Source organism: Peromyscus leucopus, chromosome 20 (assembly GCF_004664715.2).
Source record: "Peromyscus leucopus breed LL Stock chromosome 20, UCI_PerLeu_2.1, whole genome shotgun sequence".
Taxonomy (NCBI): Eukaryota; Metazoa; Chordata; class Mammalia; order Rodentia; family Cricetidae; genus Peromyscus; species Peromyscus leucopus.
The window spans coordinates 375,551-398,868 of NC_051080.1; the positions used below are offsets into that span (position 1 = coordinate 375,551).

At 45.6% G+C, this 23,318-nt stretch overlaps 1 protein-coding gene across 1 annotated transcript in view; it reads right to left on the minus strand.

The window, feature by feature from the left end:
- Positions 1-105: 105 nt before the first annotated feature.
- Nckap1l (NCK associated protein 1 like) overlaps positions 106-23,318 on the minus strand; it is a 47,456-nt gene continuing 24,243 nt past the window's right edge. The window contains exons 18-31 of the mRNA XM_028874399.2: positions 23,045-23,164; positions 20,679-20,824; positions 20,259-20,390; positions 17,087-17,305; positions 15,609-15,739; positions 12,579-12,676; positions 12,374-12,467; positions 12,142-12,224; positions 11,831-11,911; positions 9,063-9,156; positions 8,150-8,266; positions 7,202-7,311; positions 5,415-5,504; positions 106-500 (exon numbers count right to left, since the gene is read on the minus strand). Of these exons, the coding sequence (XP_028730232.1) occupies positions 369-500; positions 5,415-5,504; positions 7,202-7,311; positions 8,150-8,266; positions 9,063-9,156; positions 11,831-11,911; positions 12,142-12,224; positions 12,374-12,467; positions 12,579-12,676; positions 15,609-15,739; positions 17,087-17,305; positions 20,259-20,390; positions 20,679-20,824; positions 23,045-23,164 (1,647 nt within the window). The 3' untranslated portion in view covers positions 106-368. The remainder of the gene's footprint in view (positions 501-5,414; positions 5,505-7,201; positions 7,312-8,149; positions 8,267-9,062; positions 9,157-11,830; positions 11,912-12,141; positions 12,225-12,373; positions 12,468-12,578; positions 12,677-15,608; positions 15,740-17,086; positions 17,306-20,258; positions 20,391-20,678; positions 20,825-23,044; positions 23,165-23,318) is intronic.

A 23,318-nucleotide genomic window follows, 5' to 3' on the forward strand; every position in this document is an offset into this window, starting at 1 on the left:
ATGATTGATCATCTCTGCCCGCCAGCATTATCCCAGAATAGTGATGAAGGTCGGAGAGACCCATGCCTGTCAGAGCTCAAGCTGGAGTCACCAGAAGATATACAATATGGTTATGGGTCACTGGCTTTTTTTATTGTTAAAAATTCGTACATGTGGTTCCACACCCTTGTCCATAAACTGTCTGTCATGGCCCCAGCCCATTCCACTTCTCCATGCTTCCTCAGTCCTAGACACTCTTCCATATCCCTGTCATCAGCTGTAGGGCCTGACCCTGTCTCTCCCTGGGTACCCTCCCACTCTTCTCCCCTCTTGAAGAAATGGCTACAGCTTTCACTGTGGTGTGGCTCTTGGCACTTCCAAAAGGCCCTTCAGTGGGTACTGGCTGGCAGACGGTTCAGGTAGAAGGCCCGAGAAACCTCCCGATAGGCATTGCGTAGCAGGACGTAAGGGAAACAGGACTCCAGCATGTCCAGGGTCAAGAAGGGTGACTCCTCCACCACCTGAAACAGACAGCCAAGAGGTAAGAACTCCCAGAAGGCACCTGTGACACTGGTTTTCATCACACAGGTCCCAGGCCCTTTGTAGCTCTGAGTTCTGACACCCAGAGTTCAATGTGAACAGGTTCTGACTCACTCTTCCCTCTACTCCTTCCCTTGATTTGGCTCCCAAAGGCACTGTGTTCTGAGCTCCATTTCAATGGCCCATCCCCTCTATCAGAGCTAATGTGAAGGGTACAGAAACAGAAGGCAAGGGAAAAGAAAAACAAACCATTTCCTAGAGTCAGGACAGCCCCCTCTTCTCCTGTCCTGAATACTAAATCACACATGGGAAGCAGAGGCATAAGTAAAGAGGGATGGCAGTGCTTATTCATCTCAAAGCTTTGTAGCCAGGAAAAGAATCACCAAGAAGACCAAGGAAGGGGGTCCTAAAACCACACAGATCCTCTTATAATGAGTCTCAGCTTCCTCCCTTTCGCAGCACAGCACCTGGGAAGCAGTAAGGATGCTGCATAAAGGACCGCACATGATTAATTAGTTTAATTAGAAGCTTTCATGCTGTGGCAATCCCCATAGCTAAACAGAAGATAGACTGGAAGCCTAGATAAAGCTAAGGATGGAAGTAAGGATGTGAGAATGGGCAGAGAGGCCATATTCCAAAAACAGCAGCACAACCCAGGGCTGGACTGAGCTTCCATGTGGGTGGGAGCAGGATGTATTTCCTTAGAATCATCTTCTCTCAAGAAATCATGAGCCTAAACTAATGCTCCAGAGAGGATTCCCACATGCTCTGGCAGTCCACACAGTGGGCCTTCCCCAATATGTCTGGTGAAAGTTCTACAGATCCACTAAGGAAAGAGAATCTACCATGTCTGCCCTCACATGTTACTCTCTCTCTCTCTCCAAAGTTCCTTCAAGTTTTACATTGGTAAGATTTTTTTATTCTCAAACACACACACACACACACACACACACACACACACACACACAGTACGCACAACAGCCTCAAAAGAGCAGCAACACAGCCTGGAGGAAAGAAAATCTGCTGTCAAAACCACAGCCCCAGTCAGAAGTGGTGATTCATGCCTGCAGTCCCAACACTCAAAGCTGAGGCAGGAGTACCAGGAGATTGAGGACATCCTGGGCTACATATTGAGTATCAGGATAGCCAGGGCTACATAGCAAAACCTTGTTTCTAAATAAATACATAAACAAACAAACTCACTGTTAAGTCCCAAGAGTAACAGAGAGACCTTTTCTTGGTGAGATTTCCAAGCCTCGGCCACAGATAGGAGCATATGCAGAGAAATGAGTGATAGCTTCAAGAAGGACTACTGGCCCATAACCTCCTATTCTCTGCAAGGAGAATGGCAGGAATCTGTGGCACTGGAAACAGCCCTAGAGACAGAGACTTGGGTTCTAGTCCCCAATCAGCCCGAATATCTTGAATTTCATTCTGGTCTTCCACATCAACGTTTAAGTCTCAGATAATGGCCAGGATCAAATGTGACTGACATCAGAGTTCTTGATTCTGAGAGTGCCATCTCCTTCCACCAGAAAACCCATGCCAGGAACAGGCTGTCAACTCGAGGGTGGACAGTGTTCAGGCTGAACAGTGAGAACAGGAAGACCTCAGGGAGAGAAGTGCTGGCCAGATTGTGGGATTACACAGATAGCCTTTTAACTCAACACAGCACCTTCCCTCCAGTCATCTCCAGTTTCTCTGTGGAAACATTTGCATTTAAATTGCTTTTCAGTAGCTAGTCCCTCCAATCTTCACTCAGTAAAATGTGCCTGGTCCTGGCTCTGCTCCTGCTCTTCTTCCTTGGAGGCTACAAGGGGCAAGAACCTCCCCATCTTTGGGGGCAGGCATGGAGGTGGGGATCACAGCAGAGGAAGTGGGGCTAAAAGGCAATTCACAACACAGTCACCTCCCACCTCCCAGAGGAAACAGAGGCATGCTTAAGTCATCCAGAAACTAAAGTTAGCAGCAGGCACAGGGAGCTCAATTTATTGAGCACTTAATGTCTACAATGTACTTCCTCAAATATCTCCTGACTGTAACCATGCCACCGTGAGGATCATTATCCACTGTTATAGACAAAGAATCATGCTACTGCTGGGCATGAAGACATACATCTGCAATCCTAGCACTAAGGCAGGGGCATTTTGATTTGGAGGTCAAACTGAGTAACACAGTAAAACTCTGTCTCAGAAATGGGAGAAGGAAAGAAGGAGTGGGTTACAAATGCTGTGCTGGCATGTATAAAGAGAGAGCCAGAAAGAAAAGCAGCAAGGAAGGGAGGGAGGGGAGGAGGGAGGGAGGGAGGGGAAGGGAGGGAGGGAGGAGGGAGGGAGGGAGGGAGGGGAGGGAGGAAGGGGAAGGGAAGGGAAGGAGGGAGGAAAGGAAGGGAGGGAGGGAGGGAGGGAGGGAGGGAGGGAGGAAGGAGGGAGGGAGGGAGGAGAAGGAAGGGAAGGAAGGAAGGGAGGGAGGGAGGGAGGGAGGGAGGGGGAGGGAGGAGAAGGAAGGGAGGGAGGGAGGAGAGGAGGAAAGGAAGGGAGGAAGGGAGGGAGGGAGGGAGGGAGGGGGAGGGAGGAGAAGGAAGGGAGGGAGGGAGGAGAGGAGGAAAGGAAGGGAGGAAGGGAGGGAGGGAGGGAGGGAGGGGGGGGGAGGGAGGGAGGGGGGGGAGGGGGGGAGGGGAAGGGAGGGAGGGAGGGAGGGAGGGAGGGGGAGGGAGGGGAAGGGAGGGAGGGAGGGAGGGAGGGAAGGGAGGGAGGAAGGGAGGAAGGGAGGGAGGGAGGGAGGGAAGGGAGGGAGGGAGGGAGGGAAGGGAAAGGGAGGGAAGGGAGGAGGGAGGGAGGGGGGGGGGAAGGGAGGGAGGGAGGGAGGAAGGGGGAAGGGAGGAAGGGAGGAGGGAGGGAGGGGAAGGGAGGGAGGGGAAGGAAGGGAAGGGAAGGGAAGGAGGGAGGAAGGGAGGAAGGGAGGAAGGGAGGAGGGAGGAGGGAGGAGGAAGGAGGAGGGAGGGAGGGGAGGAGGGAGGGAGGGAGGGAGGAGGAAGGAGAGGGAGGAGAAGGAGGGAGGGAGGAGGAGGAGGGGAGGAAAGGGAGGGAGGGAGGAGAGGAAGGGAGGAAGGGAAGGGAGGGAAGGGGAGGGAGGGAGGAGAGGGAGGGAGGAGGGAGGGAGGAAGGAGGGAGGAAGGAGGGAAGGAAGGAAGAAAGCAAGCAAGCAGGCTCTAAATGCTGTGCTTCCTATTGCACTTCTAGCATCTGCCTCCCACTGCCCTCATCTACATCCTCCTCCCTGGATCCCTCACACATCCTACATGCATATACACACCTCAAACCCATTCTTTCCTCCATCATAATAAAAGACAGGTAGGCCTTTTTCTAGCTGGAGAAACTGAGACACAGATGGCATTCAGGGCCTGAGTCTTTAAAGAAGAGAGCCTGAATGGATGGGTCCCTACATTTCTAAGCCCACATACCACATAACTAAAAAAATAAGAAATAAACTGGGTATGGTGATATATGCCTTTAATAATAGTACTCCAGAGGTAGAGGCAGGAGAACCAGAAGGTCAAGGTCATCCTTGGTTGTATATGGAGTTCAAGGCCAGCCTGGGACACATGAGGACCTCTCCCTAAGTAAATAAATAAACTTATTATGTCACACTTTCAAAACATACCTTTGTAATTCCATTGAAGTCTAAGCTTGAATTAAGAATGCATAGACTTGGGCCAGAAAGCTAACTCAGCTAATAAAAGCCCTTGCTGCCAAGCCTGAAGACCTGAGTTTGATCCCCAGGACTCACATGGTAGAAGAGAACCAACTCCTGCAAGTTGTCCTCTGACCACACATGCATCACATGCCATGTATACACACACACAAATAAATGCAAAAATATTTTTTAATTCTTAGACTCCTTAGAGTTCTATTTTCTAATAAAACAAAGGAGAAACTCGGTTTTTAGTTCAGGCCCTCTTCTTTTCTCACCTCATTTGAGGAGTTTTGTACACACAGAGAGACTTCCCTACCTGCACATCTCAGCTGCAGCCATATATCCTTGGGTAGCAGAGGCACATCTACTGTCCTCCCCAGGTCTTGGGGAAGGAGTTCTGTAGATGAGCTAGAGAACTCTAATACCATAGATATCTTGAGTGTGGGCTATGAGCTAGGGTACATCCTCTCCCACTAGGCCAGAGGAGGGTAATGGGAAGGTTACAGGTGGTGAGAGGAGGCTTAGGGGAGGGCCTCTAGACAGACCCAGGAGCCCTACCTGCCCAACCTAGAGAATCAGACTATCAGACGAGAAAAGTGAGTAAATATGCTGAGAGGGAAACAGGTCATAAGGAAAGCACTTTAAAAAGTCAACTTTCTGCAAGATTAGAGGCAAGCACACAGCTTGAGAATCAGGGAGAAGAGATGGCATGAACTGCTTGATTCATGACCTTACCAAGCTCTCTGCCTTATAACCAAAATTATTTCCTTCCTGGGAGCCCCATAACCAAACCTCTTTAATTCCCCTCTGTACTATCCAGTATTCTCTTCATAGCACCTTGAAGACAAATACACTGGTAGGAAGCTATCACAGAAAACCAAAAGCATACTGAATAGCCACCCAAAAAGGGCATTGCTGACCTTCTCTAAGTCAGACTCAGGAGCACTGCAAGACAAGGGATCTAGGAGCCAGGGGCCAGAGAGGTCCCATTCTGCCTAGAAGTCTTTGAATGCTCTGCTCTGGGATCACAAGTCTAGAATGTTCACCAAAATGTGAGGACGGATCCAGAAGATCCGAGGAGACTTAAATTCTTAGTTAATGCTTTTGGTTGATGACATGGCAGGGACCCAAAGACCCTAAAAAGGAGTCTCCTGCTGGCCCTCCTCTCCATTCCTAGACCAACTTAAACAGATACATACCAATCGCATGAGCAGAGAAATGGATTCACGGTTTCTGGTTTTGAGCTTGTCAGTCTCCTGGCCCAGCTGCAAGAGGCTGACAGAAGCCACCTGCAGAGGAAGCATTTGTAAAGAAACAGATTTTTATGGAGGTCAGAATAGGACAGCCTCGGGCTACAGGAACTTAAGAAAAGATCAAGGAGGAGCATTAAGAAGTGCTAGGCTGTTCCTGAAGGCTCATGGTGGGAAAGTGTCAGGTCCCTACGTGTGAGAGACACACACTGCCTGCAAACTAAAATGAATCCCAATGGCTCAGCCTGCCAGTGCAGACAGGAGCTCATCAAATGCCAGGAAAGAGGGCACAGGGGGCAGGGAAGAACCTAGAACAAAGGCTGGTGATGCTGCACACCAAGAGATTAATCTTTTCCTTGGCAGTCTCTAGATACTTCCATCATCAGACTGTTTACAGCTGACTCTGTACCCCAAAGCCAAGATGGACCTCAAACACAGTGCTCCTAATATTCTCCCCAATCAACTCCCAAGGAGCTGCCATCTCCACTGCCAGGCCTCCAGAAGATCAAGGAGGTAGGTAGACATGTGAGTGACAGCCCAGGCCCAGGTAAGCTGAACTTGCAAACAAACAGGGCAAAGGGGAACAAGGAAGTGAGGTCCCTTTTCTCAAAGATCTGATGGGAATCCTCTTGATATTGAAGATGGTTAGAGCCCATTCTGTCTAGATGGCTGTCCCTGTTTAAACAGAAACCCTCTAACCCGACTACTGTCCCTGGTGTGTACTTCCCAGAATAAGGGTGTATTTCCTAAAATAAGAATAAGAATAATGTGATCTGTTGTTTCTTTCTGGTAGGAGAAAAATGAGGCCTAATTCTTAACTCAGGACCATGTTTCACAAAGGAAGAGGTTTCCCATTGCTGAGAATGCTCAGGCAGGGTGAGGGTAATTGACCATGAATCAGAGTGTATGAACAGGAATCCTCCATGGGGATCCAGAGTAGAAGACTCCAGAGTCTTTTCAACTATGGAAGGATATTATTTATTCTACATTTTTCCAGAGGCAAAACTAAGATCAATGGTGATATTTACAGGGAGTCAAACTTAGGCTAAAAGCATTTTCAACAAATTCTCAAACAAAATGGACCTCACCTACACAGAATCTCCTGCCTGGTTATAAACTCCAGTCCATGGAAACCCAATCCAGGGTTCTCAAAGTAAAATCCTAAGACCAAGACCACTTGTTGGGAACACTACTGCTTCATGATTTAAAACCAAGCTTGAAAACTGGTAAGTGGCAGTACAGAGTAGGAAAGGCCCTTAGACAGCATGAAACTCAGCATCACTATGACTTTAATGTATCTCTGATCTTTTGGAGACCAAATTAGAAACACAAGGCTGGGCTCACCCTGTATTCTAATTCAGGAGGTCTGGAGTGGAGATCAGGAGTCTATTTTAACCAGCTCCTTAGGATATTCTGACGTGCACCAATGTGATGAATCACGGATCAGTTTAATCTCTTTAGTTTATAAATGAGAAAACTGAGGCCTCAAAAGTTTGTCTGTCCAGAGGTCACGGACTTCACAGATTTTCTCATTGTCCAATGATCTCCCCAAGTATCTGGACAGAAGCTAAAGTCCCAGCTGTCAGGAAAGTTAGAAAAGTTCCTGCCTTTCACAAGTAGCCTCCACTCTTCCTGTATGAATGATGTGGGAAGTTAGACTCCAAAGATCTTGTGGTAGCAGCTATCTAGAGCTGAAGTCAAACTACTTCCACTCTTCATGGTCTAGACCCACTCACCACCAGAAACTCCTTGAGGTGGGTTTCAATGTTCTTGTTGTACAGAGTGAAGAGGGCAGCAGACACCTGTATGATGGCTTTGGTCAAACAGTGGATGTTGTTGTTGTAGCCTAGGTTAGCATGGGAAAAGGGGACACAAAGAGAATGGCAAAGTGAGCAGCCCAGGCTGGCCCTAACTAAGAATCAATTCCCTCTCTCTCTCTCTCTCTCTCTCTCTCTCTCTCTCTCAGTTCTCTCCCTCCCTCCCTCCCTCCCTCTCCCTCTCCCTCTCTCTCTCTCTCTCTCTCTCTCTCTCTCTCCCTCCCTCCCTCCCTCTCCCTCTCCCTCTCTCTCTCTCTCTCTCTCTCTCAGTTCTCTCCCTCCCTCCCTCCCTCCCTCCCTCCCTCTCCCTCTCCCTCTCTCTCTCTCTCTCTCTCTCTCCCTCTCTCTCTCCCTCCCTCCCTCTCCCTCTCCCTCTCCCTCCCTCCCTCCCTCCCTCCCTCCCTCTCCTCTCCCTCTCCCTCTCTCTCTCTTCCCCTCCCTCCCTCCCTCCCTCTTCATCCTAGACCAATCTAACTGACACCAAAATAACCAGATGATATTTGGGGACTAGAAGAAGCATGTTCCTATGGCATTTTATTGGGATAGAATTTTATGCACAAATCATTCTTAACTGCTTTTGAAACAGAAATTTATGCCTTTAAAAAGGTCTGTATGTTGGCAGGCATGGTGGCACACACTTTAATCCCAGCATTCCAGAGGCAGAGGTAGATGGATCTCTGTGAGTTCTAGGCCATTCTGGTCTACTAACTTAGTTCCAGGACAGCCAGGGCTACACAAGAAAAACCCTGTCTCAACCCCTCCCCACAAAAATCAGTCTGTATGCTCCAGGTAACTTGTCTTTATTCTACTTCCCTTCCCAGTGGAGACCTGAATAGCATCGGTCCTTCCAACCCACACCTTGCTTACCATCCTTCTCAATGCTGTAGAAGGAAGAAGGGTCAGTGGCAAGGAGAGGGAGGGAAACAGCAAGAAAGATCAAGAGCAGGCATGCCACCTTGTACTCTTCTTCGGGAGATGAGTTATCTGGGGGGAAAGAACAGGACATGAGGAAAAGTAAGGTCAACAAACTGGAATCATGATCACAGGAGAAAATGTCTCTGACATGCTTTAGCATGTATTGTAGGCAAGTTAGGAGTGACTGAAGGAGACAGGATTAGTACCCAGTTATAGTGAGGCCCAAGTCCTAGAGTCCAAGTCCCATGGCAGAGCAAAACCCCCAAGGGCTCTGCTGACATGCATCCTAGGGTACCTGTTAACTTGAGAGATGGAGAAGCAGGAAGGAGAGAAAAATTCTCACTGACCAAGAGAGAAGAAAATGGGTGAACCTGGCAAATCTGAAGAACTTAGTACCAATCCCTGGGGTCAATTCTCTTCTAGGTATATATAACAACAAATGGGCCAATCAGAGAAATGTGTAATGGAATGTATAATAGTGGTCCTGGTGAAGGACTGGAAGATGCGCAGAATCACTGTGGGGAACTTGGATGCTATCCCACACAACTTAGTGCGAAACCATCTGCTATCTAGAGCTGTTCTCTCATTGATTCATTTGTGTAAATCTTATTTCCCCAACCACACCATAAGTTCCCTGAGACTTTGCTGAACAAGAGATTCTCACTCAGAACTACCTTCTTCTGTTTCATCAACAAACCTAAATAACCTCTGTGAGCATCTTCTGGAAGTTAGGGGCTATATTTTGTCTTGCCTCCCAGCTTATATCCTCTGAATTCACACCCCCAAATAAGTAATTCTTTAATATTGGTGTTCCCCTGCCCAAAAGCAGGGCACAAGCCCTTCCTTGCCCATTCTTCCATCTTACCAGCTTTCAGATTGGCAATGGCAGCTACCAGGGCTGGATCAATGTCACAGCTCACCCCTGCAGCAGATGCCAGCTCAAAGATACTCAGGGTGACCTGACAGAAAACAAAACAACATTCTGGAAAGAAATTCTGGCACAGGGGAGGTACTTAGTGGAAACTCTCAGCAGCCAGGATGCCTAGGTCACAGCATTTTAACTTATGGAATACTATTATTTTTCTAGATAGTCTTTTCATATCTTTCCACAGCCTGCAGTGGAGGAAAATGCTTTAAGGAGCCGTGGAGATGACTCCCAATAAAGCGCTTATTGCACAAGCATAAGCACTGGGTTTGAATCCTAGCACCCTCAAAAAAAAGAAAAAAACTGTGCATAGTGGTGTACATTTATAATCCTAGCTCTGGGTCTAGAGCAAAGAAACATGCAGATCCTGGATTTCATTGGTCAGTCAGCCTAACCAAATCAATGAGCTCCCAGTTCAATGAAAGACCCTGTCTCAAAAAATAAGATGGAGAAAAATTGAGAACACCTGGTCAATCTCTGGCTTCCATAAGCACATGTACACATGCCCACATGCACAAATGCACAAGCCCATGTGAATATACACACACACACTTTGGCATTCAACTTTATTTTCCCAAATGCTTCATTTAAATAATGCAGCTAAAGTTATTTATTCACTTGTCTCTAACTACCACTTCCTTTCTTTCATGCTTTGGTCAGGTCCTGCGCTCTCTAACATCATTTCCTCTTCTCTGTTTACATCTAAGTCATATGAATCCCTCAAGCTCAAGTCAAGTCTCATAGGCCTCCCTGATTCAGTCCAAACCCATTCTCCTTCCTTTCTTGTCCCACGAACCAAGCATTGACCATACACAGCACTTGATATTAACTGACTTTTAAGAGGATAAACAAAACCATGTGGCTTCTCCCCAAACTGATTCTAAGTTTTGAAAATTCTATGGTGTAGTGAAGGGAGAAGGCATTTTGGGAGTGGCACAGATCTTGCCTCAAATCTTACCACCATCACTTAGTCACTGTGTCTAAAAGGTTTAACCTCTTTGAGCCCCAGGATTCTCATCTGTACAAATGGGACAATGATACTTATATCAGACCATATGGGTAAAGCATCAACCCTAGTGACTAACAGAATTATGTTTTTCCACTGCTTCCTTTACTGTAACCAGATCTTTGCACTTTTCTTCATCTTCCTAGTGTTTCACATAAAGCTGAGCATATACAAATCATTCAATAAGATTGACTCATTGATACCCAGATCCCTTGTTGTACTTAGAATTGGGTTCTCAGGATGTAACACAAATCCTGACTCCAATCCCAAATACTTAGACCTCTTTTGAAGGTTTGTTTTGTTTCTGTTTAAGCACATCTTTTTGCAAAGGCCCCACAGATGTTATAGCAGCACACCTTGTGTACAGTACCAATACAGAAGCCACATTCTGCTTAGCCCTTTATTTAAATCCCTCAGACCCACCTGCCTGTGGCTACAAGGCCAAGCAGATCAGGAACATAGTAAATTACCTGTGGTGCTGAAGGAAGAAAGGGATAGTTGACAGGTCTCATTTTCCCTTGACCTTCCTCCAGGTCATCCCCTTCCTCTACCCACCTGCCTATTTTCCCAGGAAAGCTAAGCCTAAAGATCAAACTGTCCAGATGATATGATCTAGACAAGCTCCTGACAGAACGGAGCACTCAGCCTCGACATCAGCAACTGCCAGAAACCCAGGCTATGCATGAAATCAAAACCACCTAACAGGGGTGGCCAGCCCAGCCAAGCATAACCCATCACCTGACTCCCAGGTGATTTGAGGCATATAAAGAAGGAAACTTCAGAACTATTTTGATTTCCAAGTAAAGAAGTTCTTCTTAACATCCTACTTCAATTCTTCCTGCTCACTACTTCAGACCTCTTTCCTTTAAAGGAATCAATCATAAGAGAAATAGCCAGCTCCTTGTACCAGAAGGAACTTGTCCCCAGGCTTTGGCTATATTTCCTGAATAGCACATTTGTTTGTACTAGAGGATTCAAAAGACAAGCTAATTCCAAATGCGGAGGGAGTGGACAGTTAGCTCTTCTCCCTCCCTCTCTCTTACTCTCTCTCTCTTTTTTTTTTTTTTTTTTTTTTTGGTTTTTCAAGACAGGGTTTCTCTGTATAGCTTTGCGCCTTTCCTGGGACTCACTTGGTAGTCCAGGCTGGCCTCGAACTCACAGAGATCCACCTGCCTCTGCCTCCCGAGTGCTGGGATTAAAGGCGTGCGCCACCACCGCCCGGCCCTCTCTTCCTATTTCCTACTCTCCCTCTCCTATGCCCATGGGTACTAGAGATAGATGATAAGGGACAGAAAGTTTAAGAACTGAGAAGGATAAAAGGCTGTGGTGGGGAAACTCTAAGGTAGGTGGGATGGGTGGGAAAGGAAGGAACAAATCTTACAAAAAGTATTCCTGACTAAGGAGGGGACCTGCTTGCAAGGAACTTGGCATATAATTTGCATACTGTTCATTTCAAGTGAAAACCTTCAGATACTACCCCTGATCTCACCTGTCTCCCCCACCCCAGAATGTTTCCCCAATTCTCTCAGAACTCCCACTTTCCTCTGTACCCCATCTGGCTCCCCAGCTCTGCCCTTTCCCTCTCCATCCCCCAAGGTCTGCCTGACCTGTTTCCCCTGTAGAATTCTCAGAGCCCTAGCTCCCCACAGACAGTCTTTGCCCTCAGTAAGTCACCCAACTGAATCCCAAGTTGCACCCTTACCTTGATGTCTGTATCTGGAGTGACAAGCTCCTTCAGGCACTCAATAGGGCCCATGAGAAAGGGGCAGTGGGAAGAAAAAACCTGGAGAAAGAGAAGATGAGTGAATCCAAAACCAGGTAGAAATGGACAGAAAGGGGCCTTGACTTAAGAAGCCAGCTTTCCAGCTCCCATCACCTAGGCCTGGAGGTCTCTTAAGGTCATCAATTTGAAGGATCTCTGCCAAGCTCAGCTACCTCCTTTCCATGCTTATGTTTCATGCAAATACCACCCACAGAGAGGCTTAGAGTTCTGCAACAGCCTTCCCTACTCACCTCCTGAAGTCCCTCTTGGGCCATGGCCCTAAAATTGAGAATCACCCCAATGATGGTCATTCGTTTCAGCACATTTTCAGCCCCTGAAGAGAAAGCAGGTTGTTAGAGATGAGAACAAGGGAGAATGGTGATGATTTTTGCTTCTTCAGACCCAGCTCCTCAAAGCCCCAGCTCCTCAGAGCCCCTGTCATTCACAATGCTTCCCTCATAGCTCCTTTAGGAAAGTGTTTACCCATCAGCTGGGGCAGCAGAGATGCCATTAAGTCTGGCTTGCTGAAGTTGGATCTGATCTGAACCAGTATATCCATGTTTTCCACCACCAGCTTCTGCATTTGAACAGAGAACAGAAGCATACAGTAGGTAAAGAAGAAATCGATGCTCTATCTTCTAGCTCCCACTCAAAGGCAAGACCTTTTCCCAGGCCATTTCCACAGTACCTTCAGCTCCACAATCTGAGAGGTTACATGCCACATTAGGTTTTCACTCAGGAACTTCATGCCATAAGGGCCAAGAATTTCAGCCAAGGCTCGCATCTCTGGAATAGAGTTTCAAAGTTCCCAGTGAAACTCAAGTCTTTGAATATATAAATGTTGTCCAGGAAGGAAAAAATGTGGGCAGCTGAGAAGAAAAAAAAAGGTCTGCAGTCCTACACACAGTTGGCAGGTCTGGCTGCCCATGAGACAATTTCTTCTCCCACCACTGGTACCTATAGCATGGCTCACCTCAAATGATGATAGCTATTTACTTCTTTTTAAAAAACAAAATTTATGTGTATGTACCTGAGTGTATGTGTACCATGAGCACCCATCAGATCCCTTGGAGCCATAGCTACAGACTTTTGTGAGCAGCCCATGTAGCTATTGAAACTCAAGCTCCAGTCCTCTGGAAGAGCAGCTGGTGCTCTTAACTGCTAACCATCTTTCCAGGCCTCTGTTTACCTCTTATATGACCCTGCACTTCCCAGTCCCTTTCCCTGGCTTTTGCTATTGTTGTCCTAGTTTAACTTGCTTTAATAGACATAAGGCCTCAAAAAAGACACTAAGCCCCTCAGAGCCTCTTTGCTCCTCTGTAACATCACGAATTCCTCAGAATGAGCATTAAAAACTACAATGATAAACACTGTAGGAAACTAGATACAGAAAAACAAGGGTGTCTTAAGTGATAGTTACCAAAAGCCCTGTGAGGCATGGGGCAAAATCACTCACCATGGCTTTACAGGCAAGGAGATTAGGTGCTTGGCCAAGGTCACTTAATCACATGTGGGCGTGTCCAGAAACCCAGTGCAAAGCCCTCCTGCCCTTACTTTGTCCCTGAAGGGACCATGCTTGTGCATCTGGGATCTCATTTCTCAGTCTTCCATCGACTTCCAGTATTTAATATCTCATTGGCCCAGTTTCCCCTTGAGCTGCCTTTTCTTTTTTCATAATCAACACACATTCCCCAGAGTCTTAGTTCTTTTTGCTTTAAATTCTTTATTCTTCTAAATCTAGTCTTGCCCCTAAGGCCTTATCACTCCCCACCCAGCCTGCTTTTGCCCTTTCTAAGTTAAATCAAACTTGCCTGAGGGAATCCCAGGTTGGAAATCCTAGTGGCAAGCTCAGACGGAAAATGCTCTGGCTGTGATCTTTGGCCATCAGCCATTCCAGCAGGGGAAACCACAAAAGACCAGAAGTAACAAGAGAGCAGCATAGGGAAGACACATTCAACATCATTAATCGGAATTCAGAAAAGAAGGGAAACTGGGATTCCTGGCTACAGTCTTTGAAGGTAGGACCAGCTGATGCCATCCACCTCCATCCGCTACAGAGGAAACAGCCTTGGTCACTGCAGCTAATACAATGCCTGGTTCAAAGTAAATTAGACAAAGTACTAGACATTTGTAGAGTCATCAATTTGCAATCACAGGACTAAGCGGAGAAAGGTAAAAGGATTTTATAATTAACTAGCCACCTTAGAATGCTAACACTGTTGCCTAAGGGAAGAGGGTCAAAATTGTCTTCTCTGGAACTAATAAAGAGGCAGCAAGCTGGTCTACAGGATGGATCTGCAAAACCCCCTACTCCAGTCATCTCTATCCCCAGTTAGTAACCCTATGGCATCCTTTTCTTCCTATCTATTTTTGAAGTAGCATTGCCCCATCACCATGGCAACCCAGAGAAATTGGGGTGGGGGTGGCAGAAGGGTGAATTGCACTGCCTCCCGCTGCTTGTCAGTTGTCAGCAGGGCCTAAAGCAGGTTTTACAGGCTGCCTACAGCTTGTGGGTAGAGCTGATGAAAGGGGGCATCTAAAACCTCCAGTATGCAAAGTATCGATTGTTTACAGATAGAATGTAGGGAATAATAAGGAGAGAGAGCTGGAAAATATAGACGTGCATTTTTGCTTCCTTGGCATCCCCAGAAAAGGAGAATGAGAAAGTCTGGGTCATGGAACACCTCTACCTACCTTAGGTCTCATGCACAATCCATCATTTACATGGAAGTGAGAGAAAAGGGGATGACATAGGATCCTTCATGAGAACTCAGTTCATAATATAAATGTTAAGAAGGAATTATATGGCTTCAAGCCCTCTTTAAAAAGGGAATGGTGCCAGGTGGTGGTGGCACATCTTTAATCCCAGCACTTGGGAGGCAGAGGCAGGTGGATCTCTGTGAGTCTGAGGTCAACTTGGTCTACATAGCTAGTTCTAGGACATTCGGGAATACACAGAGAACCCCTGTCTCGAAAAATCAAAAGGGGGGGTGGCTTTCCAATTCACTGTAACTCCCTTATCTGTACACACACACACACACACACACATACACACCAATCAATAAAATACTGTTGTACACTGGGAAGCAGGAAAGCAGTGCTACACTATTCTGGAGTTTGACTGTCTGAGTTAAAATCCCAGTCCCACCATTTATGGATATATGACCTCAGCACCTCCTAACCTCTTGGTGCCTCCAGTGTGTTCATCTGAAAAATGGGAATAGCAATGGGAGCTGCCTCAAGGCTATCATGTGAATTGAATTCTATGTGTGAGCACTTAGCACTTGGTCCATAATAACGTCTTCCATCATCTCATCAGCATTGGCCAAGGATCAGAACATCATCTCCAAGGAAGAAGATGCCAAGACATCAGATCACCACTTAATCTGTCTCCACATGAATCTGTCAACTGCATTCTATGTGGAAATGGAAAATAAGTACTAACCACCCTGGAAGAATGAACCCTTCGATGACTAGTGAACCTGCCTAACTCCTAAACCTCTCTCCTTTTCTCTCTTCACCTTCATCTCCCAGGTCACTTCTCAATCCCCAGACTGCTTTAGAATCTCTTTTTATATGTTCCTGAAGTTGATCAGAGTCCAGCAGCAACACTAAGAAGAGTGCTGAATGGGCCTCTAGGAAAGCAGGAGGATTTCGGCCAAGGTACTGAAGAGGGAAGTTCAGCTCTGTGGCAAGGAGACCAGGATGCTGGGCTCACCAGAGATGTCCGAGAACTCCTCAGCACTGAAGTTCTGCTCCCCATCTCGGGGAAGGCTGATGAAGGCCTGCATGGCTGGAGAGAGGACGATGACTCCACTGCTCGCCTGTCTGAGTAGGCTTTCTAGGTACCTACAGGGGGTGGAGGGAGCTCGGGTTAGCATCCAGTCATTTCTGCCACCATCACACTGGAGTCAGGAAGAAAGTCTGCTTAGGAGCTGGGATGGAGAGGAAAGACTGAAAGAAGGCAATACAGCAATCTATTTAACACTCTAAAGCTGTTGGGTCAGAAGCAGGAACGTGATTCCACCTGGGCTCCAGTTCACAGGTATTCCACCATGCCGTAAACAGTCATGCAATCCCAGCCCTCAGCCCCGCTCTCTTCCAACAACTGTACTCTCCTTGCCCTTACCCTCTGTCAGATAAGATAGACAGGCTCACACTGGCATTTTTTTTAAAATGAACTAGGTTCCTCTGAAATACACTTAAGCTGTACCCTCTCCAGTGAAGAGCTAGGCCAAGGACCCAGGATCCCAGAAGCCAGTCTCAAATCAAACCTCTGGCTGACAGGAGCACCCATCACCCAGTCTCCAAACCTTCCCTCCTAACCCCTGGACAAGTCAGAGAAGCTGCCTCTAGCAGTGTCTGAAGAAGAGGGCCTACCAGCTGCAGCACTAACCCAGACACCAGTTCTAAGTCTGTATTTTATAGTAGCATGGGCTAAACACCAGTGAGCCAAATTCAGCTTCCAATCGGTTTTTCCCCCAGTTAATTACAACTAGTTGTCAAAATTTTAAAACTGAAAATTTACATTAAAAATAATTTAATGGGGCAGTATTCAATAGGTACTAAAAAGTAGCTGTCTCTGTGAGAGGCAAATGGCTGTAAATCCTCAAAGTCCTAGCCTAGCTGATGAAATCCATCCACCTCAACAGGCTGTACCCTTCCCAGTATCCCCCTAAGCTGAGAGTAGATTTAAAGCGCCACCTAGTGGCTTGGAGAGGGAGAAATCTGCCTCTTGGCCCCCTAAAAATGTCAAAGAAAATGGTGCTTTCTCTGGTTTGGGAAAAGAGCCCCTTTCCCTATCCAGAACAAGCTACTGGACTTGACACTTTGGTTAAGAACAAGGAGATATGGTAGACAGCATGGTTCTTGGTGCGAGAAGCTAAAGCAAAAAGAGAAATAAGAATGAAAGAAAGAAGTGGTAGAATCCTTTTCAACAGAAATAGCAAGAATCCAGAAAAGGAAAGTTAAGGACAGGACATTAAGAGGAATAAGGTCAATGAGCCACAGGGTAGATGTGAAGGCTAGAACAGAAGGAGGTCTAAGTTTACCCTGTATATTATTGCTCTCATCTACATGCAGAAGAAAACCTCCTTTGCAGGTCCATTGAGCTGCTGGAGGTTAAAATGCTTAGTTGTGGGTTCTACGATATAAAGAAAGAGTACTGGAGGTGAGACAATGAGAAGGAACACTGACCAGTTTGTGTAGAGAGTGGTGACAGTCTGCTCGCCACAGGAGTCCAATGGCTGTGTCTGCTGCAGGAGGGCACTGCGGACAACTCTGGAAGCATCTGCACCCAAGAACTGTGCCAATGACTGAATGAAACTGATGTATGCTTTGACTCCTGCCAACAGCTCAGAAGGCCTAAGGATTTCCTGCGTTGTGGCATTGTAGCCAGCCAAAGTCACGATGGCTCTAAGTGACAAAAGCCTTAATAATTATAAATATATTAGGCCGGGCAGTGGTGGTGCATGCCTTTAATCTCAGCACTCGGGAGGCAGAGGCAGGGGGATCTCTGTGAGTTCAAGGCCAGCCTGGTATACAGAGCAAGATCCAGGACCGGCACCAAAACTACACAGAGAAACCCTGTCTTGAAAAACCAATAAACAAACAAACAAATAAATAAATAAATCGACAGCCACATTAACAACCCTGTGTTCCTGGTGTTGCATATGTTGTCTCATTTAATCTCCAAGGTAACCCAGTAAGGTAGGCACTATTACCCCATTTTGTAGATAATAAAACTGGGTAAGCAAATCACTTGCTGAAGATCACACAGCTGGCTAGTGGCAGAGTTCTGACTCGGGTCCATTGACATTTGACTCCTAACCATTTCTTTCTCTGGAGAAATTAGGTCAGCTGGTAAAAGACCTGAGCTCCCAAATGCCACCAATAACGGGAAATCATTCTTATATATCCTTGGAAACATAGTGCAGTCCCTGGTGGTCATGGATGCTGGACTGTATAGAGTACCATAGCCTGCATACTCTAGACAGAATAAATGTCTTCTGCATACAGCCATGGGGCTAAGATTTCATGTTGCAGCCAGTCCTTTGACTTACAACTTTTTTCTTCACAAAATAACAAACAGTCAGGATAGAACATATTCTTCACAGTGTCTCTCATTTGCACCTTATTATAAATGAGTTCCTCAAACTCTTCCTGAGCTGTGAGATATTTGGAGTTCTTTGGTTGATTGGTATTATGGCAAAATATTTATGGCAGGATATTCAGGAAGGTCTATTCCCACAAATTAAAGGGAAGATCCCTGGGTACCATTTAAAGGAAATAAAATAGAAGGGACAAGTGAGAGGCAGGCCTAATCAATATTAGAATTTTTAGCCAGTTGTGGCACACACCTGTGATATCAGCACTCAGAAGGCTAAAGCTGGAGGGATTATGAATTAAAGTCTATCCTGGGCTACATACTATTTACAGAGGCTCTGCCTCAAAGCAGGGGACTAGAGTGGGGAGATGGCTCAACTGTAAAAAGGACTGATTGTTCTTCCAGAGGGCTGGAGTTCTATTCCCAGCACCCACAGAACAGCTCACAACCATCTGAAGCTCTAGTTCCAGAGAACTCAGTATCCTCTTCTGGTATCCAAGGACACCAAACCATGTGTGTGGTGCACAGAAATACATGCAAGCAAAACACCCATACACATAAAAATAATAAAAATAAAATTTCCTTTAAATTAAAAAAAAGTTAAAACCTCTAGACAAAACCCTGGAACTTTTGGAATAATGACTTTGTGAAGCAAGAATCAGAGATTCTGGGAAGCTAGGTAATCACACTTTTACTGCTCCAGGGCCTGGAAACTACCATGGCTGTTGAAGGTGTTCATGGGCAATTATCACACTGTCATCCCCTTGACATTGTGTATACAACTGAAGCACTTCCTCCCCTAGAGCTGATGCTTACAGAACAAAAACAAACTATTTTGTGTCACCCAAGCAAAACCCTAATAGGAAAATAAATCTGCACATCTTACCATCTTGTAACTGGTCTTCTCGATCCTGTTCTCATTCATGCTAATAAAGCCAGAGTGAACTGTGGTCACAAAGCTTATTATAGCTTTGCTCCAGACCAGCCAAGGCTGAATATCTAGATGCAGCCCAGTCCTTCCAGTGCACTACACACATGCACAGCTGCCTACACTCTACCCACCCAGCTTGCCCAGGCTCGCTCTCTGCCACCACACTGCCCTCCTTGTCCCTTAAACAGAACAACAGGTCCCTATCTCAACCTTGGTAATACTGGTTCCTCTGTCTACAATGATTGTTCCCAGCCACACACCATACCTGGCTTCATAGTTCCTTCAAGAGTTCACTGAAATGTCATTTTCTCAAGGTGTTGGACACCATGAACGCACTAAAACTGCAGCAACTCCTCACCCCCACCACACACACACACACACACACACACACACACACACACACACACACACTTCCTATGGCATCTCCCTTCCCTGCTTTATCTTTCTGGTTATTATTTATCACTAAACTACCATATATGCTACTCTCTTATTTTGTTAGTCTGTCTCCCCTACTACAAGGTAAGTGTCATGGAGCTGTTCTGTATGCTACTTTATCAACAGCCTCTAGAACAGTCCTGACACTTAGTAAGTGTTCAATAAATACTTGTTACATTAATTGCTCATATTCCAAGACAAAACACAAAAGGATAACTAATTATTCATAATCACTCCTTTTCATCCCTAACCAATACAGTGCATCCAACATAAGCAGTGTCTTCCTTCTCAGAGAACAATAGATGAGGGCAAAGTCCAGGAAGGGAGTTTATTTAACCAAGGCTTATTATATGGCAGGAACTTTGCACTCACAGTATTCTGTTTTTTTCTACTAATCCTCAATTGCAGGTCATTCACAATGATCTATACAGTAAATATTATTATCCTGGACTTAATAGGAAGGAAACTGACTCAGATAAGTTAGATAATCTGCTCCATTGTTGTAGCTAACAGCCAGGATGTGGGCACAGCTCTGTAGGCTGCAAGGGCACTACACTTTCCCCCACCCTCCTTTTTTGAGGTAAGAGTTTGTGTAATCAGGCTGGCCTAGAACTCTCTAGGTAACCAAGGATGACCTTAAACTTCTGCCATTCCTGCCTCTTTCTCCCAAGTGCTGGCTTCTCTCTCTGCTAACTCTACTAAACAAGGGGGATGAACCAGCTACTCATCAGAACCTATAGAAGTGAAGTGTTTTGTTTTGTTTTTTCACAGAAGTGCTTGGAACCTATGACAGACCACATCAGTCTCCAGCCTGTGACATGACCAACAGGATGATTCTAACAGAGCCACACTGAAGCCTACCACAGAGTACAAACATGTATCAGGAAGAGTGCTACCTGTTGAGCCTGGCCTCCAGGTGGCTGCTGAGATACTCAGATGGGAAGATGGTGTGTTCAAACACAGAGAAACTATACACATGATTCATTGCCAGTGCCAATTCGGTCAAGTTTAGATGTAGTTTGTCCATGCTGAAAAAGAAAATGGAACTTGGTTATGAGTTTGGCCTTGTCTGTTGGTATATGGGAAGGAAATACCACGCCATGATCCTCAGACCCCTGTCACTCTTAAGGGACACTCAGCTTAGCACACACTGATGTTCTTCAAAATCGAAGTAGAAAATTCATACTCAGGTGCTTTTCTATGACTATCAATCCCCACCAACTCCTCTGCTTTCTCTCCCTGTATTACCTCCCCTCTTTCCTTTTCTCCCTCCTTTAAAGCAGAATCCATTTGGCCCTCAGGGGCCAGGGCCTCACTTAGTGACAAGGCTGCGGTTCTTCCGGTGACTCTCTGCTCCAGGCTTGTCCCTCTCAGGCTCTCCTTTCCTGGGAGCCTGCCTCTGCTTCATGGACTTCTTGTTCTTGGCTTTGCTGATGGTGGTGGCACAGTGCTTAGGTAGAAGCTTTGGAACAGACATGGTGGAGGGAGACACAAGTGTCATTGCTAACAACTGTAAGAGGATTCCTCCATCATTATCTGCTCCTCTCCCCACCCAACTAGCTTCTCTTTCTCTAATGGGACCTTTTTAGAATGTGCTTACCTCTTTCAGTGTTCATAAATATTTCCCCATGTACAGCCTCAAGTCCTAAGATGACAATGTCTTTCCAGGATGAGAGCACTGCTCCCCCACACACATCTGAGGCCTTTCTTAACAGATAAATCCAAGGAAAACAGTCAGAGCTGAGAGCTACACTTGTTTTGTAGGGTCCCAATGTGGGGAAACAACACTTTTTGCTAGATAAAACCATCATCCCACAGGCTGTACCCCTTTATGTCTCATGAAGATAGTTGCTCAGACTATCACACACTCCAAATTCTCAATGTCCACTTGTATTCAATATTCTTTCCTTGTTTCTTATTTTTCTTAAATATGTGTATACGTATATTCCTTGCTAGCTAGCTCAAACATCAATCCTGCATTTATCTCTTCTCCATGTAGCCCTACAGAAAATACTAGCTCTCACTTGATACTTAAGTTGCCTCAAGAAATCACTTTGGAACTACTTTTAGAACAGATAAGAGCCACACAAGATAACTAGTTTTGTTACTTTGTAGTCATGCATCCTATTCTTAAATCTAAATTCATTTGGTTCAAAAAATTAAATAAAATCCACCTTGATATGAAAGTATTTATGGTTGATTCAGAAATCAGTATCCAAAGATGTAACCCTATTAGTAATGCATCAATAATTGTTTACTCAAATGTTAACTCTGAAGGGCTAACACTTGCTTGCAACAGTTCTGTGAGCAAACAATTACTCACACAAGGCTTAGTTATTCCAGATATAGCACTGAGTAAGCCTGTCTACCATGCATGTAGTAGATATTCATAATGAATGATTAATGCAACTGTAAGTGTCCTTATTTGCATATCTTCTGTGGATCAATTACTTACATTCTTTCAATCATGTATTTGTACTTCCCTTCCTCTTAAACTGGGACATTCCCAGAGACAGGGATCATGTACCTTCTTTCTTGATCCTCACCCCAAACTGTTAGCCTAAGAAGTTAGTGTTCATTAAGCTTCACTTAATATAAGAGCCAACATGTATTGACTGCAGTGTATACCAAATATTTAGTGTGCTATTTCATTTAATCTTTATTATACCACTGTAAGGAAAGTATTTTTTGTTTGTTTTGTTTTTCGAGATATGGTATCTCTGTGTAACAGTCCTGGCTGTCCTGGAACTCACTCTGTAGACCAAGAAAGTGTTTTTGTCTTTACTTGACATGTTAGAAAATGAAAAAGCTGAGTAATACGGTAACTGTCTATCTGTACTCACACACTTACACATATTGTACATGTACAAACACATACACAAACACACCTTATTTCCACTCCTACTAAAGTTGCTACTATTCTGACTCAAACCCAGGAAGGGTGGATAGTCTGGGAAATTCAAAACTCTAGGGGACAAGAGCAAAACTAACTTCTTATTCCTGATTTTCTGATCTAATCATGACCAGATATTATGAGTCAGTCAAGGGAAGAAGAGAAGAAAAAAAAAAAACAGAAGACAAGAATGTAACCTTGGGGATCAGCATTGGAGTGCTTAAAAATCTCCAGTTAGTTGTAAACTGGGATGCTGATGAACAGAAAGATTAGACAAGACAGAGATCTGGGGACATTGTCCCAAGCATATGTGCACCATGCAAAGAAGACAAAGTTCATCTCCCAAAACTCTTCAAACAGAGCACAGATTTGAGTGACATTTAACTGTTCAAGTAAGAGTGTTTTTAAGTGCCTCTATCCACTAAGCATATCCAAGCTACCACCACAGGTCCTGTGAAACCAAGAATAACACAAAATCACAAACTTACTTAAAACGTTAGGACTTTTTGTGTGTGATTGCCATTTTGTAACTCAGTTGAGGAGTTCTCCAGCATGAACTTTGTTGATAGCTATCCCCGGTCACAATATCCAAAGGTTGTACATGAGATTCTAACCCAAGAGAGTGCTTGGAGTGACTGTACTGAGAGAGGAATCCTGCCATAAACCAAAGTTCACAAAAGCCCTACCCCTACTCAAGAAAGAAAATTTGGCCTGTGAGAGAGAAGCAAGGGTGGCTGGAGGAAAAGACACTGAGGATGAGAAGGAAGAATGAAGCAGGATGAGGACCACCTGCTCGCTCAGGTTCCGCTGCTCAGCACAGATCTCCAACACGCAGTTGCTGGTCTGCTTGGCCAGCTCTTCCAGGAAGGACTTGCAGTAGTGAAGACCATGGTTCTTCAGGTGAATGTACTGTGGGAGAAATGAATTACATGAAGGCTACTTCTTCCCCACACTGCCCTTGCTCCTTGCCTGAGCCATCCTCTCCTACGGAAAAAGAAACAGAGACCAGAAAGGATACATTCTCTATCAAACTGAGATGTTTGGGGACTCGTTCACACACTCA